This window comes from Bubalus kerabau, chromosome 14 (assembly GCF_029407905.1).
Source record: "Bubalus kerabau isolate K-KA32 ecotype Philippines breed swamp buffalo chromosome 14, PCC_UOA_SB_1v2, whole genome shotgun sequence".
In the NCBI taxonomy this organism is placed as follows: Eukaryota; Metazoa; Chordata; class Mammalia; order Artiodactyla; family Bovidae; genus Bubalus; species Bubalus kerabau.
Genome location: NC_073637.1, coordinates 83,388,192 through 83,402,731, shown reverse-complemented (window position 1 = coordinate 83,402,731; position 14,540 = coordinate 83,388,192). Strand labels below are relative to the sequence as shown.

Here is a 14,540-nt window from a genome sequence, read left to right as displayed (position 1 = left end):
GACATCGTGAGAAAGAAAACGTTAAAGATGGAACGGAAGCTCCACGTGACACCCCCATCCCAATCCCACTTCCTTCCTACCTCAAAGCTAATTAATATCCTGTGCTGTGCTTAGTCGCTTAGTCATGTCTGACTCTTTGCAACTCAATGGGCTACAGCCTGCCAGGCTCCTCCGTCCATGGGATTCTCCAGGCAAGAATACTGGAGTGAGTTGCCATGCCTTCCTCCAGGGGATCTTCCCAACCCAGAGATTGAACCCAGGTCTTCTGCACTGCAGGCAGATTCTTTACTATCTGAGCCCACAGGGAAGCCCAATATCCTGAATACAGTATATATAATTGCCATGCTGTGCTGTGCTCAGCTGTGTCTAACTCTTTGAGACCTGATGGACTGTAACCCGACAGGCTCCTCTCTCCAAGGGATTTTCCAGGCAAGACTATAGGAGTAGGTTGTCATTTCCTACTCCAGGGGATCTTCCTGACCCAGGGATCCAATTGGAGTCCCCTGCATTGGTAGGTGGATTCTTACCACCGAGGAAGCCCTATAATTGCCATGGAGGCCTCTGTACTTTCACTCCGTACATAGGTATCTCAAATAATATATCAAGATACCTTTAGTATAGTTCCCTAAAATAACCTATTGTATAGTTTTGAATATTTTATTTTTTATTAAAAAGATGTTTTTTTGGCTGCTCCTCGAAGCATTTTGGATCCAATTCCCACACCAGGGACTGAACTGATGGCCCCTACACTGGAAGTGTGGAGTCTTACCCACTGGACCGCCAGGGAAGTCCCCTGGAAGTTTTATATTTTTTATGTAAATGCTGTTATACCATATGTATCCTGCATTTATTTGTTGATCACTGTATTTTAAAGAGTTTTTACAAATTAATACATGAAGTTTTCTCTCATTCATTTTTATTGCTAATATCAATAGCTATTATAATGCGTAATTGTACAGCTAGCGCATCACGATTGTATTCCTTTTGCTACTTGAGGACGTTTGGTAGCTGCAGCCGTTACGCCTCAAGACTGCGGCTGTCGGCATTGCTGCAGGTGTCTGTGCACGTGCTGAGTGTCTCCAGGATCCACAGTGCAAATGGAATCGCTGAGTCACGACAGTTTCAGGATTGCTGGATCATTCCATTTCTACTTTAGAAAAAGCAATTTTATAAATTTGTTTGGGAATCACTTTAGTGTACCTAGAGATTAATCCAAACTTTTGAGGCAATATTAGAGTTAATTTGTATATATGTGCCCTAATCCTCATCATGGACATGGGAGGCTGGTCCCATGATTATCCATGGTTTTAAGAAAAGGAAGCAAAGTCATGGAGAGATTAAATAGCATGTTCAACACCAGAGATCGCTCAGAAGTACAGCCTCAGTGTCAATTTGAGATAAAGTAGTAACACTTTATAGAGCGTGTGATATTGATGAAGCTTAGGATCCTATTTTGAATTTAGCTGGGTACTGAATAGAGAGAAGGGTGCTGGAAAGAAAGACCGTTTCTGATCTGCTTTCTTTTCCCTTTTCTTTGTTTTTTATTTTCACACATGAAGAACAAATTGGATGAACTCAACAAACGCCTTCATATAAAAGAGTCCACAGAAGGTAAGGAGTTGACAGAAAAAAGAACCAGATAAGTTTTGTTTTCTAGTTTTCAAAAACTGGAGAGACTTATTTACTTCATAATGTAAGCACAGTGTTTTCTTAAAATTTGAATTCAGATTGCAGAGTGACCTTTATGTGATCTGGCAAAGGGTATTGGTTTTTTCTCTGTATACAAGGTGCCAGCTGTGTAACAGAAAAGTTCTATTACCTGTTTTTTCCCCCTTAACAGCTTTTAACCCTCTGAAAAACAGACACACTGTTGTGTATCTGATGGGTTATAAGTTAAGGGCTGAGGGGACTTCAGATGAAGGGGATGGAAGTCACCAGTGGTAAGAGCTGGTTCCTCTGCTGAAGGTTCCCCACCTGGAGAGTCAGTGTGTATGTCAAGGGGAGGGGTGCCCGGAAGGAACTGTGTTAGAACTCTCTCCCAAGAGGGTCTCGAGCCCTAACGCACCCTCCTGTTGTTCTGTATACGATTATAACACGCCTGGCTTAGCCAGCTTCTGCAGGCTTGTGATGAGAACAGAAAGCCTCAGCGGTTTGTGCATCTCTTATTCCTATTTCAGGGTGTGACTGTTGGCCAGGTGCCCCTCTGCCCCGTGGCACTTTCACTTTAGAGTCTGGTGTGAGGGAGCTGGCCTGGTCAGAGCACGCCCTTCTCGGGGTGGAGCCAGGCCATGGGGCTCAGTGCGTCTGCTTTCCTTTGTTCAGCGCCTTAGCTGACTGTGAGCACCTCATGGCTTTCTCTCTCCACTCGGTCATTCTGGGTATCGATGTGCATCCTGACACTTCTCCCGTCCCTGCTGCCCCATCTGCAGGCCTGAGTCTGCGTCCTGGGCAGAGGGACCGGGGCTGAGGGTGGAGTGTGTGCCCCTACGTCCTGCTGACTTCCTGGTGCAGGGTCGAGTCACGTGTCCATCCCGGGGTTTCTGGCTGGGTTCGGTGCTTCTGCTTGGATGAGGCATTTCTCACTTCCGTTTCAAGTTCACTGGGGCCAGCAGGGCATGTGAAGCCCGTGGAAGAGGGCGTACATTCTCTCCCCAGGGACCCCGTCCTCCACATTCCTTGGCGATGGGTGGAAGCATATAATCCTTTACACAAGAGCAGTAAATAATTAGGAAGAGTAATGTGATCTACCACCCAGGCTCTTCCTTCTGATTCTGAAATTAGATGAGGAAGAGGGGAAGCCTCCTAGGCAGGTTACTGCAGCAGAGGCGACAGCGTCTTCTAACAGCAAGGGAATGACCCTTGTGTGTGAAAAAGAAGACTGAACTCAAGCACAGCTGCCCAGGTCATGCAGTCAAGACGCACATAGTCAAATTCTCTTGAGAGCATTACTTATTAGCTGACATGGTTCTGTTTATCACATGTGCTGTCTTCAATCTGATTAAGCAAAGGTTGAGGAAACCCGTGGAAGATTTTATTTCCTTGATTTATTTCTCCTCTCTGTAAAGATCTTCATCTTTTCCCTTCTTCTCTTTCTGCATATCCACCCTCCTGCTTCTCTCTGTGATGACGGAACACACAGGCTCTTTGACATGTCATTGGATGAACACGGCTTTAGAGAAAGGACTTGGTTGATGGAAGGTACACAAATCCACGAACTCTAGAAGTGATTCAAAATATTTGACATCAAATCTAGTGGATGACGGTGTCATTATATTTGGAAAAATTCCAATACTGCCAGGATCAAGAACCCGCCTGCCAGTGCAGGAGATGTAAGAGACATGGGTTCAATCCCTGGGTCGGGAAGATCCCCTGGAGGAGGGCATGACAACCCACTCCAGTATTCTTGCCTGGAGAACCGCATGGATAGAGGAGCCTGGTGGGCTGCAGTCCATGGGGTCACAAAGAGTCAGACACAACTGAATGAATTCACACACACGCACACCACGATCAAGGAGTATAGAGTCTCATGATTTGAGTTTTTCAAACATTCAATCAGCAAGGCAGAGAAATATGACTGAAATGTTTCTTTTCTGAAAGCCACTAATGAAATAGTTAGTTATGATAGCTTTGAAGGGACACTCATGTATTTTCTGATTCAAGCTCTGGCTCTTCATGGTCCTAAAACATTTCCGGCTGGGAAAAAAAAAAATCTTTCACTTCGTTTTCTGGTGGCAGTGTGCTCTTGGGACAAAACCAGCCCCACACTCGGCACAAAGAGTGGCCTCACACTGCTGAGCGCGGGAGTAAGAGGCATCTTCTGGCGAACTGCTGACTAGCGACCTCATCGTTCCTTTGCTCCACTCAGCGTTGAATACATCTTACTTCTCGATGCTTTCATATCACTGGGGCTTAAAGTTTTTACTTTTTCATGGCAATGGACCCTCATGAGGATTTGTTAAGCACCTGCCCTGAGCTGGGGGTTGATTTTGCTGAGACGTTCTGTCAGGTTCTGTCAGCCGTCTCACCGCCAGTTCCAGGTGAATTCTTTACCACTGAGCCACTGGGGAAGCCTGGGACAGCCTCTGATGATGCAAGGGAGTCTGTATTTATTTTTATTATAATTAACGGCTTAATATCAATAGACTTTTTTGGTAAAGTTGTCTGAGTTTATATAGCACTGTTTGCTATGTATGCATAATAATGGCTATTTGCAATTGCCAATAACTGGAGTGATATAAGAGAGATGCTAAAACCATTACATGAAATACAAATAACTATATGTCACTGTCTGATTGGTGCTTGTTTAAATTCTAGAGTACGTGTAAGCCTCAGCGTCCTCTCTCCTGTCTGGTTCTCTCCCTGTCTCTTGCTGTTTGTCTCCTTAAGGGCCCTGTCTCAGTCAGGGCTTCAGCTACAGAGTGCCATTTTCTTGTCTGAGTTCCTTCGGGCTGCTGTGGTGTGCCTGGTTCATAAGTCTGGTCCCCCGGAAGTCATCGGGGTCCGCTCTGCTGGGGGGGCCTCTGAATTCGCGGTGCTGTGTGCGCTGTGCTCTGAGTAGGCACTTCCCCTTTCTGCATATCTTTGAACATGTACTGAGGCTTTTCAACCATTTTGTAGACCTAAAGCTCTATACAAATGTAAAGTTGTATTATTTTCCTGCCTAGTTTTTAAAAAAATACACAAGTAGGTAGCTGATTCTTTCAGAATAAATCACGTGCCCTGAACATACATTTGTACCAACCACGTCTGTAAAAGCTGTGCTTTCCAATAATGAAACAACTCAGGGTAAGTTCAAGGTAACAGAAGAATGGTATATTTAATTAATGTTAGGTTATGTTTTATCACCGACTCAATGGACATGAGTTTGAGCAAACTCCAGGAGATGGCGAAGGACAGGGAGGCCTAGGGTGCTGCAGTCCATGGGGTTGCAAAGAGTTGGACACGACTCAGTGACAGAACAACAATGACAAATGTTTTATTAGAAATACTAAATTTACAGAATCAAGTCCTTCACTAAAGAACAATATAATCTTCAAAAATTATGATCTAAACTGATTTCTAAAGCCCTAATATTTCTACATTTGTAATGAATCCCAGATCTTAGTTGTATGGCTGCTATTTCTACATCAGATGTATTTAATGTCTTGGCAAATGTACTGAATTTTCATTTTGAAATCCGTTGAATGAATGAATGAATGAGATGGGGATGCTTAAATTTCTCATAGCAAGCACTTCTGGCCCTGGAGCCAGGTGGAAGTTTCACTGTAAGAATAACTGCACTGTTCATTTTCACCTTAGTCTTTTCTCTGTTTACATTACTAAACCGTGTTTTATATTTTCTTAGTCAGATTGGCATTCACTATCATCTTTGTGAGAAAAAGGTAAAAATCACTGTAACACGCATGTTTGGCTCCTTATCACACCCTATGAGAAATTAGTTTGATTAGAAAAATGACTTAACCAACTAGTGATTCTTGTCAATTTAAAGCAGAGCCTTGAACAACTAGAGGGACACTTGTCTGTAGCTCTTTTCAATTATGAAATGCTTCTCACTTTTGTTATTTTACTGGAGATGTTGCTGCTGCTAAGTCGCTTCAGTCATGTCTGACTCTGTGCGACCCCATAGACAGCAGCCCACCAGGCTCCCCCATCCCTGGGATTCTCCAGGCAAGAACACTGGAGTGGGTTGCCATTTCCTTCTCCAGTGCGTGAAAGTGAAAAGTGAGAGTGAAGTCGCTCAGTCGTGTCTGACCCTTAGCGACCCCATGGACTGCAGCCTACCAGGCTCCTCCATCCATGGGATTTTCCAGCCAAGAGTACTGGAGTCGGGTGCCATTGCTTTCTCCTAACTTTCTCTTTTGTAGAGCCAATTAACAAAGAGCATTGTGATAGTTTCAGGTAAATAGGAAAGGGACTCAGCCATATGTATACATGTATACATTCTTCTCTAAACTCCCCTCCCATCCAGGCTGACACATATCATTGAGCAGAGTTCCATGTGTTGTACCTTGTTGGTTATCCGTTTTAAATACAGCAGCGTGTACATGCCCATCCCAAACTCCCTAACTATCCCTTCCCCCATCCTTCCCCCAGGCAACCGTAAGTTTGTTCTCTAAGTCTGTGCCTGTTTTGTAAGTTCATTTGTATCGTTTCTTTTTAAACTCTGCATATAAGGGATGTCATGTGATATTTCTCCTTCTCCAAACACTGAATTTTAATGACTACCTATCAGTATTCCTTGCTGATGTTGAAAATTTACTAAATTTGGTGTTGTCGTTCAGTCACAGATCCTGTCCAACTCCTTGCGACCCCATGGACTGCAGCACGCCAGTCTTCCCTGTCCTTTACCATCTCCCAGGGTTTGCTCAAACTCATGTCTATTGAGTCAATGATGCTATCCAGTCGTCTCAACCTCTATTGCCTCCTTCTCCTCCTGCCCTCAATCTTTCCCACATCAGGGTCTTTCCAATGAATTGGCTTTTCTCATTAGATGGCCAAAGTATTGGAGTTTCAGCTTCAGCATCAGTCCTTCCAGTGAATATTTAGGGTTGATTTCCTTTATGATGTACTGGTTTGATCTCCTTGCTGTTCAGGGGACTCTCAAGAATCTTCTGCAACACCACAGTTCAAAAGCATCAATTCTTTGGCACTCAACCTTCTTTATGGTCCACCTCTCACATCTGTACATAACTACTGGAAAAATTGTAGCTTTGACTGTATGGACCTTTGTCAGCAAAGTGATGTCTCTGCATTTTAATAGTCTGTCTGGGTTGGTCATAGCTTTCCTTCCAAGGAGCAAGTGTCTTCTGATTTCATGGCTGCAATCAGCATCCACAGTGATTTTCAGTCAGTTCAGTCACTCAGTTGTGTCTGACTCTTGTGACCCCATGGACTGCAGCCCACCAGGCCTCCCTGTCCATCACCACCTCCTGGAGTTTGCTCAAACTCATGTCCATTGAGTCGGTGATGCCATTCCAACCGTCTCATCCTCTGTCATCCCTTTCTTCTCCTGCCTTCAATCTTTCCCAGCATCAGGGTATTTTCCAGTGAGTTAGTTCTTTGCATCAGGTAGCTAAAGTATTGGAGTTTCAACTTCAGTATCAGTCCTTCCAGTGAATATTCAGGACTAATTTCCTTTAGGATGGCGTGGTTGGATCTCCTTGCTGTCCAAGGGGCTCTCAAGAGTCTTCTCCAACACCACAGTTCAAAAGCATCAATTCTTCAGCGCTCAGCTTTCTTTATAGTCCAACTCTCACATCCATACATGACTACTGGAAAAACCATAGCCTTGACTAGACAGGACACCGTCTGAGTGGTGGGCTTCCCTGGTGGCTCAAAGAGTAAAGTATCTGCCTGCGATGAGGGAGACCCGGGGAGAAACGATCCCTGGGTCGGGAAGATCCCCTGGAGAAGGAAATGGCCAATCCACTCCAGTATTCTTGCCTAGAGAATCCCATGGATGGAGGAGCCTGGTAGGCTACAGTCCACAGGGTCACAAGGAGCCAGACATTATTGTGGCTTGTTGGCTCTGATTAAATTATAGGACTTCTCTGGTGGCTCAGACGGTAAAGCGTCTGTCTGCAATGCGGGAGACCCGGGTTCAATCCCTGGGTCGGGAAAATCCCCTGGAGAAGGAAACGGCAGCCCACTCCAGTACTATTGTCCATGGAAAATCTCATGGACAGAGGAGCCTGGTAGGCTACAGTCCATGGGGTCGCAAAGAGTCAGACACAACTGAGCGACTCCACTTTCTTTCACTTTCTTTCTTTGACTAGAAAGACCTGCGTTGGCAAAGTAGCGTCTCTGCTTTTTCGTGTGCTGTCTGGGTTGCTCACAGCTTCCCTTCCAAGGAGCAAGCGTCTTAATTTCATGCTGCAGTCGCCGTCTGCAGTGATTTGGAGCCCAAAAAATAAAGTCTCTCTGTTTCCACTGTTTCCCCATCTATTTGCCATGAAGTGATGGGACCAGATGCCATGATCTTAGTTTTCTGAGTGTTGAGTTTTAAGCCAACGTTTTCACTCTCCTGTTTCACTTTCATCAAGAGGCTCTTTAGTTCTTCGCTTTCTGTCATAAGTGTGGTGTCATCTGTCTATCTGAGGTTGTTGATATTTCTCCTGGCAACCTTGATTCTTTTAGAGTGGTATCATCTGCATATCTGAAGCTGTTGATCTTTCTCTTGGCAGTCTTGATTCCCGCTTATAATTCATCCATGCCAGCATTTCACATGATGTACTCTGCATATAAGTTAAATAAGCAGAGTGACAGTATACAGCCTTGTCATACTCCTTTACCAATTCTGAAACAATCTGTTGTTTGATATCTGGTTCTAACTGTTGCTTCTTGACCTGCATACTGGTTTCTCAGGAGACAGATAAGGTGGTCTGGTATTTCCATCTCTTTAAGAGTCGTCCAGTTTGTTGTGACCTACACAGTCAAAGGCTTCAGTATAGTCAGTAAATCAGAAGTAGAAGTCTTTCTGGAATTCCCTTGCTTTTTCTATGATCCAACAAATGTTGGCAATTTGATCTCTGGTTCCTCTGCCTCTTCTAAATCCAGCTTGTACATCTGGAAGTTCTCGGTTCACATCTTGCTGAAGCCCACCTTACAGGATTTTGAGCATAACCTTGCTATGAATGCAATCATAGAATAGTTTGAACATTCTTTGGCATTGCCCTTCTTTGAGATTGGAATGAAAACTGACCTTTTCCAGTCCTGTGGCCCCTGCTGAGTTTTCCAAATTTGCTGGCGTATTGAGTGCAGCACTGTAACGGGATCGTCTTTTAGGATTTGAGATAGATCAGCTGGAATTCTATCACCTCCACTAGCTTTGTTCATAGTGATGCTTCCTAAGGCCCACTTGGCTTCACACTCCAGAATGGCTGGCTCTAGGTGAGTGACCACACCATCATGGTTATCCAGATCATGAAGGCCTTTTTTGTATAGTTCTCCTGGGTATTCTTCACACCTCTTCTTAATATCTTCTGGTTCTGTTAGGTCCTTACCCTTTCTGTCCTTGGTCTGCCCATTCTTGTATGAAATATTCCCTTGGTATCTCTAATTTTCTTGAAGAGATCTCTAGTCTTTCCCATTCTGTTGTTTTCCTCTATTTCTTTGCATTGTTCACTTAAGAAGGCTTTCTTATCTCTCCTTGCTATTCTCTGGAACTCTGCATTCAGTTCGGTCTATCTTTCCCTTTCTCCCTTGCCTTTTGCTTCTCTTCTTTTCTCAAATATCTGTAAAGCCTCCTCAGACAGCCACTTTGCCATCCTGTATTTCTTTTTCTTTGGATTGGTTTTGGTTACTGCATCCTGTACAGTGTTACAAACCTCCGTCCATAGTTCTTCAGGCACTCTGTCTACCAGATCTAATCCCTTGAATCTATTCATCACCTCCACTGTATAATGGTAAGGGATTTGATGTAGGTCATACCAGAATGGCCTAGTGATTTTTCCCTACTTTTTTCAATTTAAGCCTGAATTTACCAAATGCCCTTTACTGAATGACCACACAACTACGCTGGACCGAGACAGGGCGAGGAGCTTTACAGGTTTGCTTGTAAAGAGTGCAGCATCTCAGAGAGCTATGAGGCTCTGGGAGGTTAGGTCAGAGAATCACAAAGCTATAAAGAGCTGAGATGAGATCTGACTCCAGTTCTACTGGACACTAAAGCCTCTGTGTTTCCCTCTGTAAATGCTTCTTATTTTAAGGGTGGGAATAAAGAGAGAGTGTTTGGAGAGAATCTCAGTGCACAGCAGGGTTTGGAAGTTGTTTCTGAAGCAGTAGATGCTTGGATACAAACCGCTGGTCATATGAGCTCCTCAGCAGGCGTGACTGAGTCCGAGCTCCTGCCTGGAGTAAGTGGGCCTTCCACCCAGCGTGCTCTCTATTAGAATAACCTGGCAGGCGGCATCCACCTGGAGACTGTCCAAGAAGCTAGGAGAAGAGTAATGTGCCGAGGCAGAGACCTGGATTCTGGGTGCTGTCGTGTAGCTGAATTACCTCACGCAAATCATGAACCCTCAGTCCCTGCATCAGTAAGATGAAGATGGCACTCGTCGGCCCAGTCTGTCTCTTGGGGTATATTAGACGGCTCATATGTAGAAGGCCAGGTCTTGAAAGTCATAAAGAACAATATTTTGTTTTCAAATAAAACAATCATTTATTTATCCAGGTCAATATCTGGCAACGTTGGAAGCAGAGATACAATGGTAAACAAAATAAAAGTGCTGTCCTCATTAAGTTATTATTTTATTGTGAGATTCAGCCTGTTGATGAGTTACAACACAGTGTTTTAAAGGCCGAGGTAAGAAAGACCAGGACACTAACAGAGGCATCCAGTCTAATCCCAGAAGCGGTTTACTCGGCAGTAAATGATAGTGGACACTCATAAGGCCAAGGGGGAGAAAGGAGGTAGGAAAAGCAGAGACCTGGGGTAGAGATTCTGTGGTAAAATGTAAGAGCATATTATTGTGGGAGTGAATGTTTAAAACACAAACAGAAAAAGAGGAGAGATTTTCATGTGGCTCTCAAGTCAGCCAGCTAATCTATGGGAATATGGGTCAGAAAGCTGAAGAGGGAAAAGAAATACACACTCCAGTCTGGACAAGCAAACGCTGGAAGACAAAAAAAGAGGGCTGGGGAAGTCCATACCACTTGAAAAGGTTTGCCTCCCAGTACTTGCCAAATGTGGTATCTGGAGGGGAACTGTGGCATGTCCCGAGAATTCCAGACACTATTGTAAACAGGGGCCTGGGGTGTGGCATGGAGGCTCCGTCTGGAATCTCACGGAGTAGGAACCCAGCCTGGAAAGACAAAAGTTATGCTAGATCTGTGTCAAGAAGTCACGAGGAACATATTTCGAAACTAGAAGTTCATCTCCAGGGTGGCTGGTCTCAGGACGGGGCCCTTACATGCACAAAGACTGAGCTCCAAGTCCTTTCTGTGGCTCAACCAACAGGGACTTTTTGCTACCCAGAAATGCCGTGAATGACTTGCCTAAGGTGTCGTATGGAGTAGCAGAGTCAGGCAGTGACCAAGAACCTGTGATTCTTTGATACCCTGATAAACCGAAAAGGCTGTCACTCAGTCGTGTCCGACTCTTTGCGACCCCGTGGACTGTAGCCCTCCAGGCTCCTCTGTCCATGGGATTATCCAGGCAGGACTGCTGGAGGGGGTAGCCATGCCCTCCTCCAGGGGATCTTCACAACCCAGGGATCGAACCCCGGTCTCCTGCATTGTAGGCAGACTCTAACACTGAACCACCAGGGAAGCCCTGATAAACCCCAAAAGGGAAATCTAAATTTGGATTCTGGGCTTAAAATGTTTCTTACTGCAAAGATTTCACCTCTTATGCTTCAGGAAGACTCAAGTAGGTTCTTTCAGTCATTGGGGAGCTCGTGGGCTCTTAGGAGACTGCCAAAGCTACTACTTTTTTTTTTTTTTTTTCTTTTTTGCTTCATCTCATATATGGTCAGTTAACAACTGAGGAAAAGTGAGTCAGATAATGATATCTTTGTGCTCTGTGTGCCAAAAACTCCAATAGTGCATATACTGGGAGCTAGGAAGCCCACATTTCTGAAGAAAATTGAGTCTGTACATATAGAGCAAAAGCATAAGTAGAGATGGAGAAGCTTAACTAGAGAAACATTTCAGCAGAAAGGGACTCTTCGGATGTCTTGTCCCCTTTTGCTCCCCTTTCTCCCTCTCGTCCCCTTGTCTTTTCCATGGGAGCTGAACGATGAGACCATGTTATCTGTCGTCCCCTTTTGAGGGTGAGAAGAGCGACTGTGCCAGGACATAGGCGTAACTGGGACGTGGGTTCACCGTGTCTTAGCTCCCTAAGGCCCGGAGGGCTGCACTGACGCCCTCAGCCCCGTCTGTGGCAGGTGCCGTTCTCTGTGCTCCTGTTCGGCCACGTCAGTGTCTCGGCTAGAGTGGGCGCCAGGCTGCCTTTCAGTTATCCATGCCATGTTTCTGTCTCCCATGGAACTGTGAGCTCCTGGAGGCTGAAAGCCTCAAGACTTCCAGCCTTGTCTGGAGAATCCCATGGACAGAGGAGCCTGGCGGGCTGCAGTCCATGGGGTCACACAGAGCTGGACACTGAATGACCTAGCACGCACACATGATTTATCTCTGTCCCATAAGCCAAGACCTGACACTCATGTTTGACAAGGGAGGGTATACTGACAACACATTTGAAGGGAGACAAGTGAGAGGATTGGTGGAAAAGTTATCCCCAGGGCAAAGAAAAGGCGTCAGACGTGTCACAGCATAGAGGCGCTGCCAGTGATTACGGGCAGTCCTGCAAATCAGTCAGCCTTCATGGAATGGAGGGGTGACAAGAAGTAAGGAGGAACCAGAGCTGGTGGAGTCCACAGATTGCCCAAGACTATTGACCGATGCCTGCTCCAAAGAGGGGTGGTGCGTGAAGGAACACAGTTGCTGTTTTGCTGTACTCCTTAATGGGATAGACTGGATAATCTACCAGGTTTGCATTTGAGCTTGGAGGAATGTGTTGGGTAAGCATGAAAACTTGAATGATAAAAAGAGAATAGCTTCTCAAAGAATCTTGATACTTCTGCTTCCAGCTGAAACCAGGAAATTCAGAGGCAGCAAAAATGAAATCAAGGAAAACGTTAATGGAAATTTTGAACCTAGAAAAGGTTTGGTTTGAGTTTTGAAGGACAGTCTGACCTGGTTAATAACTGCTCCCAAGTACTACTGTTATGATTTGCAGGCTTTTTATGTGTTTGTTATATATTTCATTTATATAATATTTAGCCTATTATTTTCTAATTCTTAGGGGTGGGTCCCTAAATTCAGCAGCTTAACCAAGGCTTCTACATTTACTGCAGTGCTGACGAAGCCCAACTACCCAGAACAGGCTTGTGTTGTTAACAGTGTGGGCTGTTTTGCCTCAAATCAGCAGTTCTGCTTGGGAGGGTCATGCAAAGTAATCTACAGAGTTTTCTCTGTTACTTGCATAGAATGGTAATACTTTAATTAAAGCAACATGTATACATAATTTAATAAGTGACTGCCAGAAATGATTTTCTCTAATAGAAATCATAGCAAAATTTTTTTTTTTTGGTTATCACTTAGGGAATTGTGAATTGCCGAAGCCTCAGTCGCTAACTATTTTGATCTGTAGGACCCCAATTTCTAAGGGTCCATGGCAATTCTGACTTTGGCCTCTCTAAAATGGGCAGATCAAGCTTGAGGCAGTTATTGTGGGTGTGGCATGAAGGTCTTCCCGCTCATGTCCCCTGTCTTCTTCTCAGAAGATGAAGGTTTCAAACCTTTATTTTTCGTAAAAGGAATCTACATTCTGGGGTCTTAACTTAGTTCTTTGCTAACTGACAACCTTCCTTTTGTATTCAAAGGACCCTCTTGAATGCCACTTATTTTATCTATACATGTTCCTTTAAGTTCTTACCTAAAGGGTTTTCCTATGTGTCACAAAGCTACTTACTTTAAACGCTCATTACTGCTCACTTTTTATGCTGAAATAATGCATATTTGAGTTGCAGTTTACAAATAATGATCAAAGAGTGCCTTTCTCTTAATTAAATCGTTGGTTAATTTGATAAGCCTTTCAGGGTCAAAGGAATTAATTCTATAAAAATACAACTGTCTTGACTTCCCATTCAGCTGAATCACTTCACAATTTTCTTTCCCATGTGGATTAAAATTCTTTACAACTGGAAAATAATTATTAAAATAAATATGGCATTTGAATTACAGTTTTGATGACTGGAAGCCTTGACCCATGCGTAGGTGATCAAATAAACCACCAAAGTAATAGGAACACTAACCTGATTAAATTAAGGCGAAGGAACTACATTATTAATAGTAAGCAAGCAAATGTTGGACAACTTGACTCTCTTCATTTGAGTGTTTAACATTTGATGTACATTTTAATCTGTATTTAAGACATTATTTTTTCTCTCCTAGAGAGACATCTCCTCTATGGACGGCCTGCCGTGCTCTATCGGACTAGATATGATATCTTATATCACACTGACTTTGAAAGCGGTTATAGTGAAATATTTCTAATGCCACTCTGGACATCATACACTGTTTCCAAACAGGTCATTGAGAACATTGGGTTTCATGTTCTTCATGTCATTACGCTCCATGCCTTAATAGAATGATAGCTGGTGGAACAGAATTTTGTTTTAGAAAAGACTTTAATTTTTCCTGATGAAAGAAATCCTACATTGGGTCTATTGTAAAATATTTTGAATTAGGCTTTCTGCCATGTTCTAATAACTTCACGGTAATATGTGAAATAGCATAGCATACTAATTCTGTTAGTTTCTTTTACTGTGCTTGTCATGCCCCAGTAGTTTTAGAAGCTATCAAGATTTGGCTGTGTGTTTTAATAGACTTATTATTTAGAGCAGTTTTAGGTTCACAGCAAAATTGAATAGAAAGGACAGAGATTTCCCATATACCCACAGCTCCACACATCACAGCCTGACCCACTAACATCTTGTTTTGTTTTTTTTAATGAAGGTTTGTTTTATGTTGGGGTTTCA

At 43.8% G+C, this 14,540-nt stretch overlaps 1 protein-coding gene across 9 annotated transcripts in view; it reads left to right on the top strand.

Moving 5' to 3' along the window:
- Nucleotides 1–14,540, top strand: part of ENPP2 (ectonucleotide pyrophosphatase/phosphodiesterase 2) — a 134,379-nt gene that overhangs the window by 103,757 nt on the left and 16,082 nt on the right. For 6 of the 9 annotated variants that reach the window (XM_055546762.1, XM_055546763.1, XM_055546766.1 and 3 more), the window contains 3 exons: nt 1,560–1,611; nt 12,588–12,662; nt 13,954–14,090. In XM_055546762.1, the coding sequence (XP_055402737.1) occupies nt 1,560–1,611; nt 12,588–12,662; nt 13,954–14,090 (264 nt within the window). The remainder of the gene's footprint in view (nt 1–1,559; nt 1,612–12,587; nt 12,663–13,953; nt 14,091–14,540) is intronic. The other 3 variants (XM_055546764.1, XM_055546768.1, XM_055546770.1) reach the window with 1 other exon arrangement.